At 42.7% G+C, this 24460-nt stretch overlaps 1 protein-coding gene across 2 annotated transcripts; it reads left to right on the top strand.

The window, feature by feature from the left end:
* The first annotated feature begins 652 nt into the window (after nucleotides 1–652).
* ERGIC3 (ERGIC and golgi 3) lies at nucleotides 653–24349 on the top strand. 2 transcript variants are annotated; one of them, XR_006014983.1, is made up of 14 exons: nucleotides 653–781; nucleotides 900–970; nucleotides 1477–1564; nucleotides 1683–1802; nucleotides 3041–3134; nucleotides 4295–4460; nucleotides 6090–6147; nucleotides 16557–16588; nucleotides 17232–17328; nucleotides 18978–19042; nucleotides 19813–19949; nucleotides 20805–20860; nucleotides 23264–23371; nucleotides 23450–24349. XR_006014983.1 is itself a non-coding variant. In XM_042021733.1 (13 exons), the coding sequence occupies exons 1-13, from the start codon at nucleotides 694–696 to the stop codon at nucleotides 23527–23529; spliced, it is 1152 nt and encodes a 383-aa protein (XP_041877667.1). In that variant the 5' UTR covers nucleotides 653–693; the 3' UTR covers nucleotides 23530–24349. The 2 variants fall into 2 exon arrangements, 1 of the variants encoding a protein (XP_041877667.1); XM_042021733.1 differs by lacking the exon at nucleotides 23264–23371.
* The last annotated feature ends 111 nt before the right edge of the window (nucleotides 24350–24460 follow it).

The raw sequence follows: 24460 nt of genomic DNA, 5'->3' as shown, positions 1-24460 counted from the left end.
TACAATTATTTTATTGTTTTTATCTTAAACAGAGCACCCTGGTTGTTTGGTCAGAAGAAGACAACTATGATTTAGCATAGTTCTCTTGAGTTTTCAAGAAAAAGCTGGTTGTGCTGAAATTTGGGGAAAAATTTGCCAGGTACACTTCATCTCATACATTCTGCTTCTTCCAGATGTTTTAGTACTTTCTGTAACTTTGTGCATCCTTCTTAAACCTGCTTGTAAAATAAACAAATATTCACTGTTATTTTCTGTGGCTTTTCTGTGATGAGTTACTGGTGCCGCCAGTGATATTTTTTGGTGTTGGTTATATAAAAAGGCAGACCTGGCTTAGTATCTTCAAAGACACATCTGTCCCTTTGAAGTAAAACTTGACAGATACGCTGCTAAACTGACCTGGAAGCATATGAATGGCAGTCAACTTCTTTATGCCATAAAAGTCCAGCATACTTTCCATACAGTTAGACTCTTTCTTTCTGTCCCTTTCCCTTCTCTTTTTCTCCCAACGCACTGGTACTCTGCCGAGACGCTTTCCTTTCCGCAGAGTTGCCGCCACAGCCGGCCCGACAGACAGCTCGCCCGCTCTCGGAGGCTGTCCCGGGCTGGGAGAGCGGCGCTCCGCCGGGGGCGGGCCCGGCAGCGGGGGCGAGGCCGGCGCCGGAAGGAGGGTTCGGTTCCGGGCCGCTCGGCGTCATGGAGTCTCTGTGGCGGCTGAAGCGGTTCGACGCCTTTCCTAAAACCCTGGAAGATTTTCGGGTGAAGACGTGCGGAGGAGCGCTAGGTGAGCGCGGGGGCTGCGGGTGGCCGGGGGACCCTAGCGGGCCGGCGGTCGTCAGTGGCTCGGGGCGGCGGTAGGCGGGTTGCTGTGGGGCTGATAGTGGTTCTCGTCTCCCCGGCAGTGACGGCTGTCAGCGGGCTCATCATGGTGCTGCTTTTCTTCTCGGAGCTGCAGTACTACCTCACAAAGGAGGTAAGTACCGCCGACGGGGCGGGCCCAGTCCCCGGTGCCACCTCCCGCTCGCGGCGGGCGACCCTTCTGGGCGCCCGGTCGGCCCTCGCCCCTGCCCCCGGCGGGCCGCGCCCCTGGGCTGCCCAGGCAGCAGCTTCGCCCCTCATAGACCCGCGATTCGCGGTATTTTTCTGTGCCCTGGCCGCGGCGGTGGGAGGGAGCTGCCCTCCCCCGCCTGTGGCGTCCCGCCGGCACAGCGCAGCGTCTCGCCGCCTGCGAGCAGCCGTGCCATGCCATGCCAGCAAGCGCTGAAGCTCTGTCGTCCCCACCCCCACACGTTCCGAGATTCCCCCAGTGATTTAACACCATTGCAAATTGCGTGTGCTGGGCTGGGCATGGCAGCGGCTCAGGTGCCTGGCAGATCTCTTCTGTCTTAAAAATCAGCTCCTGGGCCACAGCACCGAGGGAGAGGGACCTTTTGATTTTCTTCCAAGTTAAATGGAACTCTGTTTTTCCTTTATTCTCAGGTTCATCCAGAATTGTACGTTGACAAATCAAGGGGAGATAAACTGAAGATCAATCTAGATGTTATTTTTCCACATATGCCTTGTGCTTGTGAGTAGGACTTCTGAATGCTGATGATAATTTTTGTCCTTGGCAAGGACTCAAGAGGCTCAGTGTGCCCATAACGAATGAATGTTTATAGATCACTTTCCTTGCGCACTGGTTTCAGATTTGAGCATTGATGCAATGGACGTAGCAGGAGAGCAGCAGCTAGATGTAGAACACAATCTGTTTAAACAACGTTTGGATAAAGCTGGCAATCGTGTAACTCCAGAGGCTGAGAGACACGGTAAGATGCTGTTTTGCCTGTCCAGGATGGATGCTCTGGTAGTCTTTCCACTGTATGCCTGTTTTGAGATTCATGGAGACAAGTGACAGCTGTAGAGTGTTTAAATGCCACAAAGTCTTGAAGACCTTGTAGCATGCAGATCTATTAAACTATTCTTACACTCAGTACTTTTGCAAGGAAATCTTTGCCTGGTCCCTCTGAAATTACAACAAAAGAATCATGGATGCATTTGAGGAATAAAGTTGCGCAGTTAGTGGTCCTTTGGGATTAGAAATCAAGCAGCTGTTCTGGCAAAACTTAGCTTTGGTTGTATGTTTAAATACAGTGGGTGAACAAATGGGACTATGTGGTTCAAGGAAAGAGCCTCTCTCCAGGGAAGGCTCCAGTGACTTAACCCTTTAGCCTAAACTTGCACCTTACTCCATTAACTTTGTGTGTGTTAATGCACACCTGATAAATATATATGCAAAAATACTATTTGCAACTTGTAATAAGTGATCCTTGGCTACATAAACCTCTCCTCTACATTTTTTACGTGTTATGACTCATCCTTTTTCTTTGATACAAACCAGAAATGATTCTGACAAAGCATTTCAGTCTCACAGTAATACTGTTCTGACTTTTCCTTTCCAAAACATGAGTTACTTACTCCCTTTTCTGGGAGTCAGTGTAGTTCTGTGTATCAACATGCCAAATGTGTAGCTTTGTATCACTTTAGATTTAACATTTCTGTTGTTGACATTGAAAGGCTAAACTAAGCCAAGAGCTGAACAATTGGCAGGCACAAGGATTTCTCTGGTTGTCGTGGGAATGTGGTGATAGTGTTGTTACTACTGTGTCACTTAGCAGCCACCACAGGTTGTGGATTACAAATTTGTCTGGGGACAAAAACTATTCTACGTGTTGTGAAGCAGGTCTTGTGTCACTCGTAATGTTCTGATTGGGTCTACTTAAGTCATGTTTTAGCAAAGCCTTTATGCAAGTAAGGTCTGATGTTCCAACAAGGCTTACAGATAGCCAATTCTTTGCATGGAGGCTGTTCTTGAGGTGACAAATGCTATGCTCCTTGTTGGTCTTACTTCACATGTCAGCAGGCTACATACATACCATTTCAGGTGGGCATCAGGTGTAGGGTGTGCAGCTGCATGTTGTGTGTGGAACAGTCATTATGCATAGAGCAGAACACAAGACGGAATTTCTAGATGTGTCTCATCACTTTGAATCCTCTTTTGTCTTAGAGCTGGGAAAAGAAGAAGAAAAAGTGTTTGATCCAAATTCTTTGGATGCTGATCGCTGCGAGAGCTGTTATGGGGCAGAGTCAGAGGACATTCGGTAACCTTTACACCTTTTTCCTATCTTCTTAGCACTTGAATCCAGGTATGTTTTATGCATATTTTTTTTCCAAATGTCTGTGAAGGTCTGTTCAATGAAATCCTCCTCTTAGGCATATGTTCAGAGATACAAGTTGTTGTGGTTTGGCTATGCCTTTGGAAGCTGCACTTAAGATTGTTGAGAAGGTACATCTATAGGTTGTTTGGATTGTCTACATGCCTGTTTAAGCAGTACAAAAGTAGTATCTCAGCAGACAAGAGATTTTCTGCATTTGTTTGGTGTCCAGAGAGGAGGTGTTTAAATGATTTCACTGTTACGTGAGCTATCTTGACATAAAACCTGGTTATGTCCTGGCCTTGCCTTCTTGCTTCTGCTGCTGGCATTGCATCCTTACAGGAGCAAAGACCAGACATCTATGGCTCACACAAACAATAGGTGTCTTTTTGTATTTCTCATTCCTCCTAACAGCAAGTTACTGTAAAAATGGATCCATGATAGTCCATATAGGTTCTGGACTAATCTTGGGTATTTTTGGCTCGGTGGTAACTTGATTTGTCCCATATGTCAGGTTGTGCCGTTTCCCAGAGATGTTTTCATCTTGAGGGATTCATAGTTGCTGCCTTCAACAGCAGGAATTCCTTCAACATGTCCAACAAAACATGAAACCAAAGAAGAAACCTGGAGTTTTTTTCTGGTAACCAAGGTGTTATCCACAGGTAGAAAAGTACATAGAAAATTTGTTGTTAAACCCCCCTTTAGCCCAATGTCTTGGCCTAAAAACAAAGGAAAAGAGGAATAGAAACAGGCAGATGCTTTGTTCACATGAGGAAGTTCCAAACTGCTCGTAACTGTGGGACACTGATGTTGTTTTTGTGGCATATTACTTTGCCAAGGGCTGCCTTGGCTGTGTAAGGCCAGGCAGAGCCCTCTTCAGACTCCAGTCCTGCACTCAAATAGCGTGCATCCTCACCTTCAAATCTCAAAAGGCACATCAAGAAGCTAATGCTCATTCAGGGGCATTAGGCCAATTTTCAAGGTCCATTCCCCAATGTTTGTGTTGTTGCTTTGTTGAAGAAGAATCCATCAAGGATTCAAGTCCTGCGCTGGAGCATTTGTTCTTAATGGTAAAGATGGTAAGATGGTGCTTGTGCTTTTTGCAGGTGTTGTAATACTTGTGATGATGTCAGAGAAGCATACAGGCGGCGAGGCTGGGCCTTCAAGAACCCAGATAGCATAGAGCAGTGCAAGAGGGAAGGGTTTAGCCAGAAAATGCAAGAGCAGAAGAATGAGGGCTGCCAAGTGTATGGTTTCCTAGAGGTCAACAAGGTGAGAGAGAGCTTTTGCTGTGAACCTGCTGCATGATGGTGAGGACTGTGAAAATGCAGAGTCAAGGCATTCCTCTCCTTTTCCAGTTTTAAGTGCTCACAAGACTTTCATAGAATAACCTCTGGGATCAGCAAGGTCTTTGTACTTGTCATGGGGTTCAAGAGGACAGTCAGGAAGAGCAGTGGGAAGAGGCTAATTCTGGTTTGTATTCTTGTAGGCTGGTAGGAAGTCATGGCAAAAGTTTTGCCTTTTCCTCCCACCTGGGTACTGAGTCTTTTTGCTGAGATTTTTGAAGGAGGAGAGGCAGCTTCTTTGAGCTTGAATTGTTCCACCTGCCCTTCTGGAGGCCACAAGTGGATGCTGGATATAGCAGTAACCAACAACTCACCTGCAGAGGTGTTGGAGAGAGGGAAATGTTATCTTCTTTAGAAAAAAAGTGGAAGCAAGGCTATTGGAGTTGATTGTCACGGCTGAAAACGCTCAGAGAGGTGGTTTTTGCAAGTGATGTATGAAAATATATAAGGTGCACCAGGTAACTATGTAACCTGTCATTTTGCAGGTTACCCCCACAAACACACAGTTTACATACCCAAGAACCTTCTAAGAAGTCAGACCCAGGCTTTTTTTTTTTTTTTTTTTTTTTTTTTTAACTTCAAACTCTGTTCTTTTCTTTTGGTTTTTTTTTAATCCTTGTGTATTTTTCCTGGAGACCACAATCTTTATTTATAGAAAGTAGATCTTGTACTCACAAATCCAGACATTGTGATTTGAGTATCATAATAGGTAGCGATCTGTTACGGGACCCTCTCTCACAATGTATGATGAGCAGGAAGATTCCAAGGGGAATACTGGATGTAGGAACGGTCCAAGTGTGAGTGTCACTGGGGAAGTTTCTGGGGCCTGTTTTTAGGCACTTGGAATTTTGCCCATCCTCATTCTCAACAGATCTGCAGTTAACATAAGGCATAGGTTTGCCATGGCATTGAAGATGTAATACAGTATGTGAGCTTGGAACATTCACATCTTCCAGGGCAGAGTTTATATGATTGCTAGTAAGTGTCAGGGAGGATTGGCACTTAATATCCATATCCCTTTCAGAGTCCCGGATGAAATTTTACCAGTTTGTCTTTTGCAGATTTTTTGGGGGTTGGGTTGTTTCGGGAGGGGAGTTTGGTAGGTTTAGTGCTTTATTTTTGCATTCTCTTTTTTTTTTCTTGTGTGTATACATTGGATCACTCCTGATTATTGTATTAAGTGTTTTCTTACCTTGTTCACTCTCACTTTCTCCACTCCTTTTCTTTGATACTGTTTTGTATTTTCTGAAGGGCTAGTCAGTTCCCTCCTTGGAGTTAATTCCTGCTTCTCCTCATTTTTATGTTTACTAAATAATCTGCATAGAACAGCTATTATCCACATCAGTATTTAATTATGGCTTTCAGCATCACTGCCTGTAAGAAACATGGGAAATTCATACCTCTCTTAGGCTAATGTCTGCTACTACTATCACCTGTGAAAATGAGTTGGTTGGTATCTGTCTTGTGTAAACAAAATCTTAAAAATCCAAACACCAGTAACTTCTTTACTTACATAGATTCAGTCTGTTTAATAAAAGGTTACTCTCTCCTGCAGGTAGCTGGAAATTTCCACTTTGCACCAGGAAAAAGTTTCCAACAGTCTCATGTACATGGTAAAGTATTTTCTTTTCCTGCTTATTTGACCTTTTCCTTTCAAGTGTGTCTGACCATTTTCTGTTAATATCTTTGCATTACTGTCTATAGTAACAACATCACTGCTTCAGTGGGGAGGACATTGTTGAAGTTATTTTACAATGCTTTAGAGCTATCATGGACAAACAGAAAAGTGGTTTCTAGGGGTGCTGCCACATGGGTGTGGAAGAACTTGGGAGAGAATGTTTCTGGGCAGTTCTCTCAGTTCTGCAAAACTTTGCTGCTCTGCAGTCAAACAACCTCAGTTAAGGTGTTTGGTCCAGAACCTGACTACCAGTACCTCTGGAAGGGATATTTTCCTCCATTCATGAGTTTCAGAGTAAAATTTAAGTTGTGAAGGACTTCCTTGAGTATCTATATAAATATAGCGTGGCCAGAAAAATAGTGGTAGTTTACAAAATCATGTAATGGTTTGAGTTGGAAGGGACCTTTAAAGGCCATGTAATCCAACCCCCCTGCAATAAGCAAGGACACCTTCCACTAGAGCAGGTTGCTAAGAGCGCCATCCAGCCTGGCCTTGAATGTTCCCAGGGACTGGGCACCCACCAGCTCTCTGGGCAACCTGTGCCAGGGCCTTATCACCTTCAACATATACAATTTCTTATATCTAGTCTGAATCTGCACTCTTTTAGTTTAAAAGCACTGCCCTTTGTACTATCACAACAGACCTTATTAAAATGTCTGTTTCCATCTTTCTAATAGTTGTCTTTAGGTATTGGAAGGGACTCTCAGGTCTGCCCAGAACCTTCTCTTCTTCAGGCTCTCCCAGCCTCTCTCCATAGCAGAAGTGCTCCAGCCCTTGGAGCGTCTTTGTGGGCTCCTCTGGACTCCTTCCAGCAGGTCCACATTTTTCCTGTGCTGGGGATCCCAGAGCTGGAGGCATCTCTGCAGGTGGGGTCTCACCTGAGTGCAATAGAGGGAAAGAATCCTCACCTGCTACCCATGCTGCTGGGAATGAACCCAAGATGCAAGTGGTTTCTGGACTGCCACTGCACATGGCCAGGTCATGTTGAGCTTCTTCTCCACCAACACCCTCAACTCCATCTCCCCCGGGCTGCTCTTGACTTGCTCATCCCCAGCCTGCATTGGTACTGGGGGTTGCCCTGACCCAGGTGCAGCACCTTGCACTTGGTCGTGTTAAATCTCATGCAGTTCACTGGCCCCACTTCTCAAGCTTGTACAGGTTCCTCTGGATGGCATCCTGTCCCTCAAGCATGTCAACTTCAATACTCGGCTTGCTATTATCTGCAAACAGGCGGAGGAGGCACTCAATCCCACTGTCAGTGTCATTGATGAAGATACTAAGCAGTATTGGTCCCAGTATGGACCCTGCTTGTTACTGGTCTTCATCTGTATATTGAGCCATTGAACACTACCCTTTGGACGTGATCATCCAACCAATTCCTTATCCAGTGAAGAGTGCACACATCAAATCTGTATTTTTTACTTATATCACTCACTCCAATTTAATCTGTACCACTGAGGTAAAGGTCAGGGGAGAATGCGAATGTGCTTGGTGAGAGTAACTGGTGTATTTGGAGAAAAACAAACTCTTGAGCACAGAAGAAGCACTTTTGTACAAACAACAATAATGAGAAAAGCCTGGTTTTCCCCACAATACTGATTGTTCGTAATAAAAAAAAATCTCACTTATTGTAGCAAAACCTGCTTTGTGTGCTTAAACTAGCATGACAACAGCAACCTTACTACAGCCAGGATCAACAATGTCACAGCATATATAAGGAGAAGCATCTCTGCATTACATCTCTCTAACAGTAAGGAATGCAGGCTGGCTGCCTCAGAGCAAGTACTTGGTGTATAGAGAGGAGGGGATGGAAGTCAGGATAGCTCTCTAATTGCATGTCCTCCAGAAGTGCTGTACAGCTGAATTAAAAATTCAGTCAGAAAATACAGATAAAACCCAAAAGGGCTGTGTAGTCACTGCCAACCTCATCCACTCATTTTCTTGTTCCCACTGGCTGTATCTGATGGCCTCCTCTTTATCTATGGAAAAAGAGTGTGTGGTTGCTTCCCACTCTCTCCCTGTCCCTCAGCATGTCATAGGCCTTTCCTGTGTGGGGCTCACGGCATATCTTTCCCTGCTGAAGAGTCACAGCTTATGAAGCTGGTCATTTGTGGAAGCCATTTGACCTCTGAGCTTCCTTGCAGGATTTCTGTGAACCTGTTTCAGTTCAGCTCTGTCTGAAGGTACCAGACTGCATGCAGAATTAAGGTCCAGGCTAAGCGTGAGACGCAGTGGCCAAATGATTTTATTCCTTTTGTTCTCTCTTGCTTTCCTAATTATTCGTAACATGTGATTTCCCTTTTTTCCCAGCCTTTTTCTTGCCAGTGTTTTCATGGCACTAGCCAACAAACAAGGAGTTTTTCCTGACCCATAAGGGAAATGGACTGCTCAGAGCATGGTTGTTTTCTTGTACATGCCTCACTGTAACCTTTCTTTGTAATCCTTTGGTTTTTTCTCCCTTTAATCACAGATAAAGAATTTGACTAGCATTAGAGGACAGGGTTCTGTGAGATATTTCCAGAACTCTTACCTCATTTGAGTCATATTTCCAGACAAGAACTTATGTGTTTGTGGTGTTTGATTCCTTCAGTAAGGTCTGCATTAACATGCAGTCCTGTTAATACACTTAACAGAATGTAACACAGGATGAAGTTGAATGTCGAAGAGAAGTCTGAATATTCCAAACGGTTGTTGAAAGTCGTGTTAACAATTCACTAAATAATTTTACTAGACTTATTTGATGCAGAACTGTAATGACTGACAGTATTTTTGCTTTTTCTTCTATTTCCTATTGATATGAAACAGTAGAGAATATGGGAGTGGAGAATATCAGTACTGTGGAAAGTTCAGTCCACTGCACCATTCTTCTTGGCTCCCGTTTGTACGGCTGATGGTTGGAGTTTTATTTTGTGGTGGCACTGAAATACTGAAGCTTGCATATCAGCTTTTCATTTTCTTGCGTTGTTCCTCTCTTCTTATGTTGAGGGTTCCTGTTGTTTCATAGATCTCCACTCAGGGAATGGGTATGGGCATCACTGTGACAGTGCCAAGGGTCCTATTAAGCAGCACTTCGTAGATCTGACTGCAAATGTAATCCTGATCTGAGCTTCTGAACTTTCGTCCTGTGCTTGGTGTTAACATCTTAAAACTGTAACTTCTTTTCTGGGGAGAAGCAAGTTGAAATGGCTTTATTTCAGAGAGTAGAGTAAGAGGAGCTGACACTCATGACAGCACTGTATAAGGTGCAATTTTATTTCTGTTTAGTTATTTAACTTCAGTTATATATCACTTTATTTGCATAAGGTCTGTGTTCTCAGCTCTCCATTAGAGGCTGAGCACTTTACTACTAGAGGTAGTATTTTAGCTTAGTTTTCACGATTACTATATGTTTTAGTGTGTATTGCTACTCATTCCTAATCTCAGGTCATCAGAATTGTCCTGTCTAGGATGATTCACACAACTGATCTTATGCCTTCATGCCAAAAAATTATTAATTACCTATTAGCTAGTGCATAAATACAATGCTTGAACTTCTTGGACGGGTACTCCATCTCTGTCCTTCACATCCCGTGTTCCCTGAGAACCCGAGCTGAACCTTAGGAAATGTGTTGCCTTTGAAGCAAGCAGTGATGCTGCTTTTCATTCCAAGTTATTGGAAGCATTTTAAATTGGTCACTTTAGGCTTGCACCATGATGTGGCATCATCAGTATCAGAGAAGACCCCCCAACTCCGGAATGTCATACTGGCTGCAAATGGTTGTTTGTTGTTCAGTTGCACTGAGAAATCCCAGATCATTAGGAGGAGGATTGAAAGAGATTGTAAGGAGGACTTCCATCAGAATTCTTAACACTAAAACTAGTAGTTCTGCCTCTCCTGCATTAAGGGAGGCCAGAGTCAAACATTACCGATACTTAGAGTCTTCTGTTTTAAGCAGCACAGCCTCAAACCCTGCTTATTCATTTGGTTCTTGCTGAGATTGGAGTTCCTTCACTGTCATCTGTTTAGGCTTTGAATTCTAAACTGAGATTTTATGTTTGGGTTATGTGATGTGCTGCAGGTTTTGGTGAAGTTCTCTCTTTCACTTGTGCATCTGCAAGTACAGCCTCCAGCATCAGCTGTGCCTGTTTATGACTCTGAATATCCTATCTGTTTTCTTTTGCAGCAGTTCACACCTTCTGTATTTCCGTCCTGTCTCAGAGGAAATAGGAATGATTGGGTGATTTAGCTGTTTAACCTCTGAGGTTTGTGGTTCATGGGCTGCTGCCATGTCTGTCCATGCCTGTACAGTAGCAGCCATCTCCTGCTTCATCTGCAGCAGTTGACAGTGAGTTTCCTGCATGCAGAAACTTCACCTGTGTAGTGGTAGGCTCTTCAAGAGAGTGATGTTACCTATATAATTTCCATCTTTCTTGCTCTATTTCTTGTAGTCGTGGGGAAGCTGAGGGTTCTCATTCCTCCTTTAGATTGTCTTTGGACCATTCTGTTGCTGAGGTGCCATCATCTTGCCACCATGACTCTTGCCACCATGTCTTTTTAAGAGAAGACATTGAGCATCATGCTTTTTTACAGCCAGAGAGCTTTTTAGGATTATTTAAAAATGTCTCATTGGATTCCTTCAATTCCTTAGAAAAAAAGCTGGTGTTGATGGCATCATTCAGGACATTCTGTCCTGAAGACACGCTCACAATGTCTGTGACAATTTCTGTGGATGGAGCAGTCTGTATGTGGTCCAAATATTGTGGTTTTCTTACACCCTACATGTCAGCTGGAGGAACAAAGTTATCTTTGAAGATGCTGTTTTTGAGAGATTACTATTTGTTTTCATCCTCTTTTGTGGTGATGACTGTGGAAGGGAAAAACACAGGTAAGCTGATCTTTGAGATGATGATGGTCTTGGAAGAGGAACTGCCTACTTGGAGCCACCAAGCTTTGCCTAAAAAGGCAAAGCTTTGTTAGCTCTCTAGGAGTCAGATCCACTGGTCAGTTGTACATCTTCATTGGTGTTCTGCTTATGTATTTAAGGAAGGGCTTGTTTCTTTCTGTGCTAGAGATTGTTTGACAGCCAGAACTATTCGAACTCCTACTTGGACACTGTGGATGACCCCAAAAAGCCACTCTTATTTTGCATCCTTTTTTGTGTTTTGATTACTGAGTTGTGGAAAGATACCAAGTGTTTGACTGCAGACTGGTTGTCATTTTTCAAGTCCCTTGGCACCTTCTCAGTGTCAGCCAAGAGCAAGTGACACTAACTCCTTTTTCTGCAGAGACTGCAGCCTCATTCTCTGTTCCTTTCCTACAGACCCAGTAGTAGTGGGCCTGTTACTATTGCCCAGGCCTCTACAGATAGCAGTTGCTTATCTGAATTCTTCTCCTGCCCAACAACATACTTGAAAAAAAATGATGTGGGACTCAGTCTCCATCAGGACACCAGCTGAGTGTGAAGGAGATCCAAATTGTCTGATCACCTGTACACTATTCCTTCCATAGAGGAAGTGTGTATGAGCTCATTCTAACTTCTATCCCAAAGTAATGTCTGTTAGGGAACTGCTTTTATCCCCATACTGAATACTGAATGCTGAGAGCCTTACTTCATCCTCAGCATTGCTAAGGACTTTTCTTTTTACGCCAGTGACATCTTATCAGAGTTTGGTTCTCTTGGTGGTGAAAGACGTGAGGTTTCACCCATTTATGGTAGACAAACTGTTTTCAAGTTATATCAAGTCTGTTTTGGAGACAACAAAAATGACATTTTCATTTACCACTTCACTATCATCCTCAAGTTGTACCAGTTGTTGGGAATGCTTAACATTTGTCAAGCAGCCCTCTGGAGCGGCCTTACCTTCTCCATACCAAAAATCATGGTATTGTAGAAGCACCACCAGAGGTGGATCAGGGGGGTAGAGGGGATCAGAATTGCTCTGGGAAGGATTCAGAGGCCCATAAGTCTATAAGGCCCTATAAGCTTATGACAGTTACTGACTAGTGTTAAATATATATATTGCACAGTGTTGAATACACATGAACAAGCTTTTGAAACAAACAAAAAATGGAATTTACGTAACCTCCTTTGAGATATGCTGTTCAAACATACATTTCCCCTGTCCCCCATCCTTCCTGTATTCACCTTTGTCTGGATCTTGCAACAGAATTAACAAAACCAGCCTCATGGTTTGTTATTTGCTCTGTGCATCAGGTGAGATGAAAGTAGCACAGAACTGATCAAGAATAAAAACCTCTTACCCAGCTTTGAATGTTAATATGTTGTAAATATAAACCTTGAGTGCATTTCTGAATAGCTTTGCTCCTAAAATGACCTCTCTTACCTCTTATGACTGGAAAAGAATCTAAATATAACCAGCATTGTTGTCTGGCGTGCTGGTTTGGAGTTCACTTAACATATTTGCACATCCCACTGTGTTTTTCCTTTTGGTGATTAATTCCTGCATTTTGGGTTCTCTGTTACACTTTAAATGATTGCTTCACCAAATATCAGTCCTTTAGCTATCTAGGGGGTCATTTTATATGGCCTAGAAAGCACACTAGCACAGATGTTACTCTTCCCCTTTTTGGTATGAACTTTAAATGCTAGTCTACCTGAATCTCTTTATCTTTTCTTTGTAAGGATCTGAACATTTCTCTTTTCTCTCCTACTCTGCTTGTTTTCCCAGTGCACCTCTTGAGATTAAGTGTTGCTGTATCCTTTTTTTTTCCTCAGAACTGCAGAACTAACATAATTTTTGTTACTTGCTGAGCCCATAAATCTCCTTTGGAAGGAGCTGTTGATCTAGGCTGCGATTTGAGAAGACTTCTAGGAAGCTAAAAGGCAAGCTATTCCAAGACGTTCTTCCATGGTAAACAAGGTGGAAAAGGTTAAGAGTCTTTGTCCTAAATGATTTTAATACCTCCATGTTGGAGAGAATGTGTTGGCAAATGTTGAGCTGCACTGTGCAGCTAATGTGCTTGACATGTTGAAGTGACTTCTGCCTTTTCAAGTCAGATGAGACAATTATCTCACTTAATCTCATTTGTACAATACGTTAGAGAATATCTCCTGAGAATTCATGTACCAAGCCAGCTAATCTGTGAGTAGTTTGTAGGAACTTTTACAAGGGTTAGTAAACCATTGGATTTTTCTAAGGGTAATCTTGGCAGTTGCAGGTTGAAATGCGGTGTTTCGATTCAGTAACATCTGGCAGAGGACTCATTCTCAGCTTTGCTCACTCCTTCTTTTAGCTGCAACATTTTCTGTGTTGCTCCCTGCCTCATTACCCTCTTCACAACACATCCTTATGCCACTTCCATCTTCCTGCCACTGTGCTCCTGTAAGGTATTTTCCTCCATAAAATTCATCCCCAGTTTGAAAAGTGGTGTCCTAGCTCACCTTGGAGTAATGTGTTTGGGTGGCTGTCTTTGGTTTCTTGGAACCTTCACATGTTTATTGACATAGTCCTGAATGGCTGTAAGTGCTGTTAATCCTCTTTTAGGGGTTAAGGACTGAATTTTGAAGTCTAAGGAGGCCTTGTGATTGTTCAGGTCAGAAATGCAGGATTGGGAGAATTCTTCAGATAGACAGCAATTGTTAAAACTGTGTACTAAAACAGTGAACAAATCTTGGTTCTATAAAGCAGACAGAGCTCTTGAGAAACTTAAGATGTTTCACAGGTATCTTTGACTATTAGCTGTGGTTAAGGAAATGAAAAAATGTATTTGTTTCTTCAGAAATAAGAGCCTTTGGTCCTAGCAGACAGTCTCATAAAGATCTTCTGTTCTCTTTCCTTGTCCTGTTCCTTCTCTTAGCAGGCTAAACAGCCTGCTGATTTATGTTAAACTAACTATGGTTAGCTAAAAATGTATCTGCAACATAGAGTATGTACACATGTGCTTAGCATAATCATCAGTGATCAAAGAGAAGTAAACCTGTGGTCTATTGGAAGACTGATTTAGGAACCAAACTGCTCTATTGCTGAGTTGTAAATCACTTATTGGAGAGGAGTATTATAAAAAGTACTTAATTGTGGAAAGCGTAGCAGAGCACTCTGAGGACATTTTGTTTTGGATAGCCGTAACTAATAATAGGGGTCACACACAATGTAAATCTGGTGTAACATGTTAGTTAATGTCTGGTCCTTCTCAAGTGGTGCCCTGGGATTTCTCTGGTACTGTGCTATTCCTGTAAGTTTTGTCACCGTCACTAGTCCTCAGTACAACGTCACATGTGACTACCCAGGTGATAAAGCTGATAAACGCCATAATCCTGCGAAGGGTTCTAGGAGCACCGCTACCTGGAGGATCATCCTTCTGCCTGCCTGTGCATCACTGTGCCAGTGCAAGTTTTGATGCACCTGTGGGATTCACCTTACTTTGGAGCTGTTCTGGCTGGAAAAATAGCGTCACATAAAGCAAGACTTGCATTTCAACCTTTTACAGACTGATGTGGCTCATGACTGAAAGGTGGGTGGGATAGGAATGAGCTGTGGGACCGAAAGCTGGCAGGACAAAGCAAGTTTTATTCCTTTGGTGGTATGAAATCATAGAATACCCTGAGTTAGAAGAGACCTACAAGGGTCATCATGTATGTGCAGTTTAAGTGCAGACCCACCAGAGCCAGGATCTTTGTGGAACTTTGTAATAATTGAAGGTTAGCCTGCTAGTGTCTGTACAAAAGGCAGCAAGACTTGACACTTCACTGGCAGCCAAGCCATGGAACTCTTGACTTAAGTGCAAATAATAGTGCACCATGAAACAGCCTGGTGTTGCTGGTAACCGTTAAGAAAAACAGTATAGCATAATGCCAAGGCCACTTCTCCTGTCTTTCCTTCCTCTGCCCACCATCACATATACTTCCAAATTTTTACTAGGAATTTCTTTTATAAAGTTCATTGATACAGTTGTCAGCATAGGCACACAAATCTGTGTGCTGTCACTGTGCTAGTGGCAGTGACAGGTCTGTGCTCCAGTCAGAGACAGCAAAAGGATTACCTGAAGCCAGTGCAGCTCTGAGCTCTTTGTAATGCAGAACCATTGCCTTAATTCCAAGTACTGCAGCCTTAGTCTCTGGGCATTTAGCTGTGAAATGCAAGGACCTCTCCCTACATCTGAGCCTTAGGAGGAGGGTACTTTAAGGTTAACATTTCCTTTTCTTATTGTACATTCTGTGTTTTGCATGCATATCTCTTTGGTTTTAGTAAGGGTTTTATATAAATACAAGTACAGCTTCTGGTGGTTTACTGAAAAATGTTAATAGAAAGAAGTCCAGAGTGCACTCATGCTAAGTAAATGTTTTAAAGGAGAGACTAGTTCAAATCAGATCTTTAGCTTTGCAGCTTGTCTTGTGCTAGACTCTCAAGGGAGCAGCATTCCTAATCTTCCTTAATGTAGCAACACTTGGTAATCTGACTCCATTAGCTCCTAAAGTAATAGCCCACGATTATTGATGTGTGTTTCATTTTGCTAAGGTGAAAGGTGAGGTCTGCCTTCCTGAGCACATGAATTTACCTGTTAAAATGGCCACAGCCTCTGGCTTCTTTGAGATGATTGTGTGACTTTGGATAAACCTGGTAGAAGCGATACTGAAACGGAGTTGCAATTTATATTTTCATCCTGAGACTGATGCTTCTAGTATTGCATAAAGTCATTTAAATAGCAAACTAAAAGATATCCATTGCCTCCCACTGCCTGTATCTGTGCCAGATCCCTTCTAGGGGTGTGTGGTGCTGCCAGCATTGTCATATTGCTGTATGTGGGAAGGGCAGAGATCCAGCACTGGTGACAGTCACCTCAACCCTACCAGTGGTTTGCAAATACCCTGCTCAGGCCATCCCTGCAAAGACTTTTCCTTTCCTACTCTGTTCTCTCGGCAGCAGTAGCAAGGCTGGTAGGCAGAGTGCTGAGACTTACTAAGACTATGACGATTTTTTTAGGGCACTTGCATGTGATATTAAAGCATGTGCTCTGCTCAGCTGTTAGTTTAGATCTGTTGTGCCTCTATGTTTTACAGCAGTGAGAGGAGTTATGTGTGGCTAACAGCAAAGCTTTCCTTTCTTGCCTCTGGGATCTTGTTTTTGCCCTAGATGAAGAATACATGCAGGTGAGGACTGAATTACCTAATCTGAAGTAACCCTAAATTAAAGTTACTTTCCTTCTTTCTAGCAGTAGCTCTGTGTCAGGAGGGGCATTAAAGCAGTTTTATCTGTCACACACCCTACTATGCAAGCAAGAGAGAAACCCAGGCAATTTTAGATTGTGATGGAAATGAGAGGAGCTTCTTTATTGCTAGAATATGGTAGACATGTATTATTGTTATGACAATGTGAGCTATATTGTTAACTGTTTTTCTATTACAGTTCACGATCTGCAGAGCTTCGGACTTGATAATGTAAGTGTTCCTAAGGCAGTGGTCTAGTTCTCTTAGTCTGTTTTCCTTCTGGATTTCCCTCCCATTGCCACATTGACATCCTAGATTGCAGCAGATTTGGCTTTATGAGTCTAAGCAGAACCTGGGACCTGCTTTCACAGAGGGTTCTGAAATACATTCTGGGACATTTGCATGCTGCGTGGTGAGCCTGTGCCTCTCTTCCTGAGCCTGCCTTAATCTATGCTTCACAGTTTCTTAAGGTTGATATTGTCACAACTGCTTCTGGATCTGTTGGAGTTTACCTTGTGCTCTGAGGTCAGCAGATGATGCTCATACCTGTGCCTCCAAGGCAGCTGATAGCATGTGCTCCTATGGCAGCGAGAGGAGTGGGTGGGAGAGCCTGCTCTGTAGATGGGAGGAAAGGGCGCCAGGATCTGAGGATTTCCAGCAAGAGAAGGAGAAATTCCACGTCTTGAAATCTCCTATGAATAAAAAAGAAGAGCAAATGTTTTGGAGTTTACTGTTAGGATGCACAGAGAAAGGGAGCACCTGTTTCCATTCTAGAGCCACACTCAGAAAAATATACAAACAATGAACTTCAGGCCCCTTACCTTCCCCCTTGTGTGCTGTGCAGCTGTTTGAGTTACTGGCATTTCCATTTCAGATCAATATGACGCACTATATCAAACATCTCTCATTTGGAAGGGACTATCCAGGCATTGTGAACCCTCTGGATGGGACAGCCGTCACTGCACAGCAAGGTAAAAGCCAGCTGAGAGAAGTCTCTTTTTAAGTGTCTGTATTAATAAGTGTTAGAACAGAACAGGAGCAGAGTTCCCAGTTTTAACAAGAACGCTGACAGAGTTATGTGAAATGTGACTCCTCCACCTTGTGCTCTTTCTGGAGCATCTGTCTCCATTCACCTGGAAGAAATCTGCAACCATGTTTGGATTCTGTGACCTTTCTGAAAGATATCTCTGTTCTGTGTTCGTGGATGCACAACAGCAGGTACAGCACATCATTATTAGAGGCCTTCCTCAGATGTTGTTTAGCATCTGTTAGACACCTGAAGTAAGAGAGAACCAGAAGATGCAGGGTAGAGAAAAAAGGCCTTATTGGTAGTTGCTGGAGAGCTGTGGTGTCTGCCTTACCTTGACATACCCAACAGTAAGAGCTTGAAAAGCTGCAGTGAAGTTGAAACATTGCTGATCTTTTCCAGATAGCTCCAGATTTGCTGGCTTGAGAATGAAAGACAGTTTTCTCCTCATGTTGTTGCTGTGCATGTGTTTATTTATACAAGCCTGCTTTTCTGTGAAAGGTCCTTTACATGCCACTGCAGAGTTTTGGTATTTTTAGGTCCACTGAAGTCTGAAAAGTTTGTCTTTGCAGGTACTTGGAGCTGTATGTAGTAAAGCTTGGAGAAGGAAGTGATTTGCTTTGAAGTGGTGATAGGATTGTTAGTCCTATCTGAATTTGTTCTTTTAAGTTTTCTACCACTGATTTTGATCTTTGTACCCAAATCAGAGGACAGCATTAAAAAAAAATACAGAAAAATTAAAAGGTGTCATAATGTTCAGTACGATTATGATGCTGTAGTTAGCCTGTGGAGTAACAAACTATCTGAGAGGGAGGGCCTGTAGCTGACTGGTAAAGCCACAGCTAGCCCATAGTATGAGCTCAAGCTTTTTCATCCTGAGCCTCAGGGAACCAGTTGGTAAATTCTTGAAGACGTGATCCAGTAAAGAAGTAGGAGAAGTAGATTGCAGGTCAGATTTATGTTTATTGCAGCTAAAGATACCATATGCAAGAATTACTTCTGCTGTAGAAATGGATGAATAATCTTCTCTAGGGAATTTCATAGAAAAAAGTTTTTTTCTTGCATTCTGTTATCCTTAAGAGAATTGAAGGAACAGGCTGGTCTGAGGCAACAGCAGGGGTTCTTCTATTTTTTTCTTCACTGGTCCAGATCTTCCTTTTCATCTTCTGATACAATAAATGCCATGCTTCTACAGGAATAAACTGCAATGTTAATTGTAGTTGATATAAGATACCCATGTAGACCTGAGTATGTTTTCTTAAGGCTATGTTGTTAAAAATAATAAATTTTCCTGGGCTAGAATTGAATTTTCAAGAAGTTTTATTGGTAAAGCTATAGCAAGTTTGTAGGTTTTCCATTTAGTCAAGGCCAAAATGCCATTAGTTTTGGTTTTGGTTGGAGCAGAAACAAGATTCACTTTGGTGAAAGGAAGACTCATTTCAGACTTTAACTTTTCTGTCCTTGAAAACCTCCAGTAGCTGTTGTGCAAAAAGATGTTCCCTGACAAGTTGAACAAAACTAGTCTGTGTCTACACAAAAGCTTCCAGCTTATTGCCGGATATTAATTGTGTCTCTCCCTGTCTTTGCTTATAGCTTCCATGATGTTTCAATATTTTGTCAAAGTGGTCCCCACTGTGTATAGGAAAGTAGATGGTGAAGTAAGTACCTTTTTCCCTGTTACTTTGACAAGTGAAAGCCTTCACTTTCTCCTCATATTCTTGATGCTGACAGTAACTGGGGATCCAGGTGTGTTGCCAGGTGTATACCAGGGGCTGTGTTGTACATTCAGTACTTGGAACCCCCAAGTATGGAATTTGGTAAAGAAACCGGGATAGTATCTTTCTCAGCTTGGATTGTAATTTGTGTCAGATAACTTAGTAGGGAGGACAGAACATAATTTCATTTTACAGAAAGCCAGTTTAATTGCTCTAAGAATAGGACTAGTATGAACAACATGTAGAAGAATGGCAGGGCACACAAGAATGCTGGAGAGTGATCTTCATTTATGTGAAGACAGGCTATCTCTGTCTTTCTCCACTCTCCTGCTTTTATGTATTGTTTCCTTTATGCTCACTCTTGATTATTTATCAGTGCTGTCTCCTGAAGCATTCTTAGCAGGACTGCATGTTGGTAGAGGATGACATAGACTTAGGGTTGAGAGGGACAGCTTAAGCCATTAAGTCCAGCCTGGGTGTGATGCATCCCTCATACTATGGGCTAGCTGCGGCTTTAACTGGTAGCCTATAGTAAAAATAGACCTCATGGCAAATACCTGATCCTGATAGAGCTCTTCATGACTCTTTCTAACCAATGTCAGGCTGCCCACATGGGCAGGGCTACACTGATGTGGTTCACTGAACTCGTGTTTTAGTAGCCTTTCCTATTCCCTGTTAGCAAAACAGCATTTGCTTTGTTTGTTTCCTGGTAGGTGGTAAGGACTAACCAGTTCTCAGTTACACGACATGAGAAAATAGCAAACGGGCTACTGGGAGACCAGGGTCTGCCTGGTGTCTTTGTGCTGTATGAACTTTCGCCCATGATGGTGAAGCTGACAGAGAAACACAGGTAAGAGACATTTCATTTTATTTCATTCATCCTTCATTGATTTTGTCATTTTGTGTAGCTTGAAACTTCATCCTCACTTAGACATGACAGTGCAAATGCCTGAAATTCATCCAAGCCCCTTCCCAGCCGATGGAGAGGAAGAGATGCTCACTAATGTCCTTCCTCTCCATGTGAACCCTGGTTAGGGACTTGGTTTTTTCTGTTATTATGTGAAGCATTGTAATCCAGTATCAAGATGAAAAAGGAAAGTGGTGCGAGGAGCAGACGTGTGATATAATGGTTCTTGGTTCGGACTTCTAATGGGAAGACTAGATTTACAGAGCATACCCATCTTACCAGCAGTACCCACACAGTCCAACCGGTTCCTTACTCTGCATTTTCCATAGCTTTTCTACATCTTGTAGCCAGTGTGGAACCTCTTCTTCTCTCTGGATTAATGGCCGGCATGTAACTGCAGGGGAGGGGAAGCTGTCCAGTCTTTGAGGTTCACAATGGGGGATAGACAATGTATCTTAAAATGTATTAACATGTGCTTAGTGATTTAGTTACTGTGTTACACGAGCCTGATATGCCTTCTGACTGAGTAGGAATGAATAATGTCTTAGGGATTAAAAGTCCATATTTTAGGTTTATAAATTCAGTTCTTCCTCTTAGTGCTGCTGACTAAAAGTAGCAGTGACAAACTCCATTCTGTAGCCAATAGGGGTTAATTAATTCTTTAATCTGAGAATTGTCAGCTATGAATATTTAGGTAATGCATACTTATATGGTGTGATGAACATTATTATAATTATTAGTTAATTGTTACGTACCTGACATTGGTATCTGAGCTCATGCTGGTTGTTCAAATTCTAGGTCCTTTACTCACTTTCTCACTGGAGTTTGTGCCATTGTTGGAGGCATATTTACAGGTATTGCACCTTTCAATCATTTTGCTTTCTAAAGTGTAAGCATTTACTGTCTTGCTCTTTCTAAAGTTTGCATGTCTGATAATAAATCCCCATTTGACGAAGAGAGATGATTTCAGCCTTTGGGAGGCAGTACAGCATGTTCTGCAGAGCCACAGGAATGGCATCAGACTGTAGTTAGCACTGGAGACTTACAAAATGCTGTAGATGATGTAGATCTATTACAGCATTTCATTTCATTAGATCTGTAGACCTGTCATAGTATTTCATTCTGATGCTCTACAGGATATTTTGTTTTGAAAGGAAGCTGTTCTTCACTGACTAGATGAAAGCGTCTTTACTTGCGTTCTTGGTCAGCTTGGGTCAGATAGTTGCTTTCATGTGGAACCAAAGCTGGTAAAATCTGTGAATCCAGGTTGCCATGAGCATAATATATATCTCAGAGATATCAAACTGTGCTCCCAGACGTAGGAGCTCTGGCTACTGTTCTGCAGGGACTGGATGGGGTCTTGTGAGGAGAGGCTGTTCCTGCAGATCTGTCTGAGTATCTGCACTTCACTCTTGGTGCTGGCTTCTGGAGTAGCTAATCAGTATCTGCTCAGGTCTGTGCATGGGAACAGCCTTGGTCTAGCCTTGCTCTCCAGGTAGTAATCCAGGGTGCTCATAGTGAGAGATGTGGGTGTTAAGGGCCAGCCCAAAGATGTGGTCAGGGACCTGAGAAGCCAGTTACTGTGTCACATAACATCTGTATCACATACCTATAACATCATACCTTTATCTGCAAGGTTTTCCCATCATCTGAGGTGTCACAGTGCTCAATTAACCTGATAATGTTAAACAGAATTTCTGTCTGCAATGAATTTTATCCTGTTCATCTCTGTGGTTTGAAAAGGCTTTCAAAAATTACTTTCATGACAAATTCAAGTGCCCTTTAGCACTGACTGAGTTTCACAGCCAATTCATGTTTGCTGCCATACACTGCGCTCAGACTCTGTATTCTCGAGATAAAATCAACTGGTGGCCAGTTATGCCAGTTACTTGTACCAGCAATAGTGTAGCCAGCAGGACCAGGGTGGTGACTGTCCCTGGCTGCACACTGGTGATGCACCTTGAATCCTGGGTTCAGTTCTGGACCCTTCATGACAAGAAAGACATTGAGGTGCTGCAGTGAGTCCAGAGAAGGGATTGGAGCTGGAGAAGGGGCTGGAGCATAGGTCTGATGAGGAGCAGGTGGGGTTACTCAGCCTGCAGAAAAAGAAGCTCAAGGGAGACCTTTTCACTCTCTACAACTACATAAAAGGAGGTTGGAGCCAGGTGAGGGTCAGTCTCGTCTTCTAAAAGGGACAGGATGAAAGCAAATGGCCTCAAGTTGCACCAGGAGAGGTTTAGATTGGGTACTAGGGAAAATTTCGTCATGGAAAAGGTTGTCCAGCTGTGGCACAGGCCGCCCAGGGCAGTGGTAGAGTCACCCTCCGTGGAGGTATTTAAAAGACATGTAGGGACATGTAGACACTTAGGGACATGGTTTAGCAGTGGGCTTGGCAGTGCCGGGGACAATTGGATGCAATGACCTTAGAGGTCTTTTCCAACCTAGATGATTCTATGCTCTTCTAAAGTCATCTCTGTAACAGTGTTCGAGTAATAATGTCAAATTGATTCCACAAGTAGAGATAATTTCAGGGCAAAACAACCACACAAGTGTCATCTGAAGCATTACTCAAAGACCAAGTATTAAGTCCAATAATTCCATATTATATAGTAATAAACAGAAGATTCAATTCCCATTTTAGCTGCAACTCTTTGTATAATATTGAAATGTACGTCTTTGTGTACGGCCAAGTAATCATTTACTTATTGCTTAGATTAGATTGAGGTTTTGAATAGAAGAAGACTATGAAGCTTTATAAAATCCTGTCATTGAAAAAAGGCTCCCTAGCAGCCTTTGTGTTCCCTCCCTGGCAGGAGCTCAAGGTTCCTGTCCTGTGAAAACCTTGATTGTCTGGGGTTTGTGGTACGTTAGACCCATTCTGAGTTTTTCTGTGGTCACAAACAAGCGCTGAATTAATACGCTGCTTCAGGGCCAGAGAGGTTTGGGGAAAATACTGCAGAAAGAATTAAAGGCAGTGGTTTGTATTGCTTTGTGTCTGGTGGGTGTACATTGCAGTCTCCAATAAAGGGCATCCATCAAGGGCAGCATATGGTACTTTGAAGGTAAAAATGAGCAAGAAATGGGAAACATGCCCTTGGCAAGCTGAGTCAAGGCAACAGTGTGGCATAAAGCTCTCCACTTCAGCTTCCTCTCCAAATTCTTCTCAATCATCAGTAAACACATATGACTCAGCCTGTCTCTTTTACTTCTGAAAAAGAGATCTTTTCTAGAGAAGCATGATCACCTCTGCCCTGCAGGCTGGGTCTTTTCTGTCCTGAGGAGATGAGGACTTTACTCTTCTGAGCAGCAGCAGCAGAACCTTTTTCTGTCTGGTGGACCTGGGATTCCTTTCCTCTGACAGCAGGGTTTGTGCTTTCTTTCCTTGAGAGTTGTTCTCTCTTTGAGGCATGTCTGACTTCATCCATTTGGTTTTCTCCTTTTAGTTGCAGGTTTCATTGACTCCTTGATCTATCACTCAGCACGTGCCATCCAGAAGAAAATTGAACTTGGGAAGACAACATAAAAAATAAGCAATGACCTCACTCCATTTACAAACAAACAAAAACCCCCAAAAAACCTCCAAGCCTCCAAGGAGAACTGAACGGTCTCTTTGAAACGCAAGTGATCTTCTGAGTGCACAGGAGAAGAGGTTTGGAATTTCCAGACGGCCCTAACCACTCACGTGTTACTGTGCCCTCATTCTTTGGCCTTAGTTTGTGGATGGAACGACTTGAACCTTACTGCTGTAAAGATTAGCTGTCATATCTGGCTGTGCAGACCCTGCTGTCAAACTCCTTTTGTGTCAGTCCATGTTCCTCCAGTTCTGTTCCCCTTCCCAACAGAGATGCTGGAGATACTGCATCCTGTTTGCCTCAGAAATAATGTACTTTATTATCAAGAGACCTGTAATGGATTGAAGTTGCCATCAAATAAGCTTTCTAGCAACACCATCAGGGATTTTCAATTTTTCTTTAAAAAATTTCTGGGTGTGCTGATGCTGTATGTCAGACTTCTGTGAAAATGTGCTGAATCCCATCTGTTGTCTTCCAGCCATCCTGGGCTGCATGGGGAGCCTAAGCATTTGGGATGTGCTTTCTGTGCTGGGGGAGCTCCCAATTGTTCTTATGAAAGATGCAAGTTGATATTTCAGAAAAAAAAAGTCTCTGGAATTTTAATTGATTTTTAATTTTTTTTTTTCATTTCCCCTTGGTGTATATTTTGAAATAATGTCCATCCTCTGTTTGTTCTGGTAAGGCATATGGAGGAATAATTAAATTATTTGAACTAATCCTGGTACTGAATTGGAAATTAGAATTAAAAGACACCTGCATTGTGGCAAAGTACGTAGCGATTGTGATGATGATGGTGCTTTTTTTCTGTTAAATCATCTCCACAAGTGAGTAAAGTGCTTGGTATGTGGAACTATATTGGTAGAAATTTCAAAATAATGAGGA

Source organism: Corvus kubaryi, unplaced genomic scaffold (assembly GCF_017639235.1).
Source record: "Corvus kubaryi isolate FWS band 111438036 unplaced genomic scaffold, C.kubaryi_AGA036_p1.0 37157, whole genome shotgun sequence".
NCBI lineage: Eukaryota > Metazoa > Chordata > Aves > Passeriformes > Corvidae > Corvus > Corvus kubaryi.
The sequence above is the reverse complement of the archived record's forward strand: the minus strand, read 5'-3'. Positions and strand labels throughout refer to the sequence as shown.

Bases quoted from the DNA above. Each gene is read 5' to 3' on its own strand.
- ERGIC3 (XM_042021733.1), top strand. From the start codon at position 694: ATGGAGTCTCTGTGGCGGCTGAAGCGGTTCGACGCCTTTCCTAAAACC. The intron at 4,461-6,089 runs GTGAGAGAGAGC...TCTCTCCTGCAG, and splicing joins GTTTCCTAGAGGTCAACAAG to GTAGCTGGAAATTTCCACTT. The intron at 20,861-23,449 runs GTATTGCACCTT...TTCTCCTTTTAG, and splicing joins TGTTGGAGGCATATTTACAG to TTGCAGGTTTCATTGACTCC.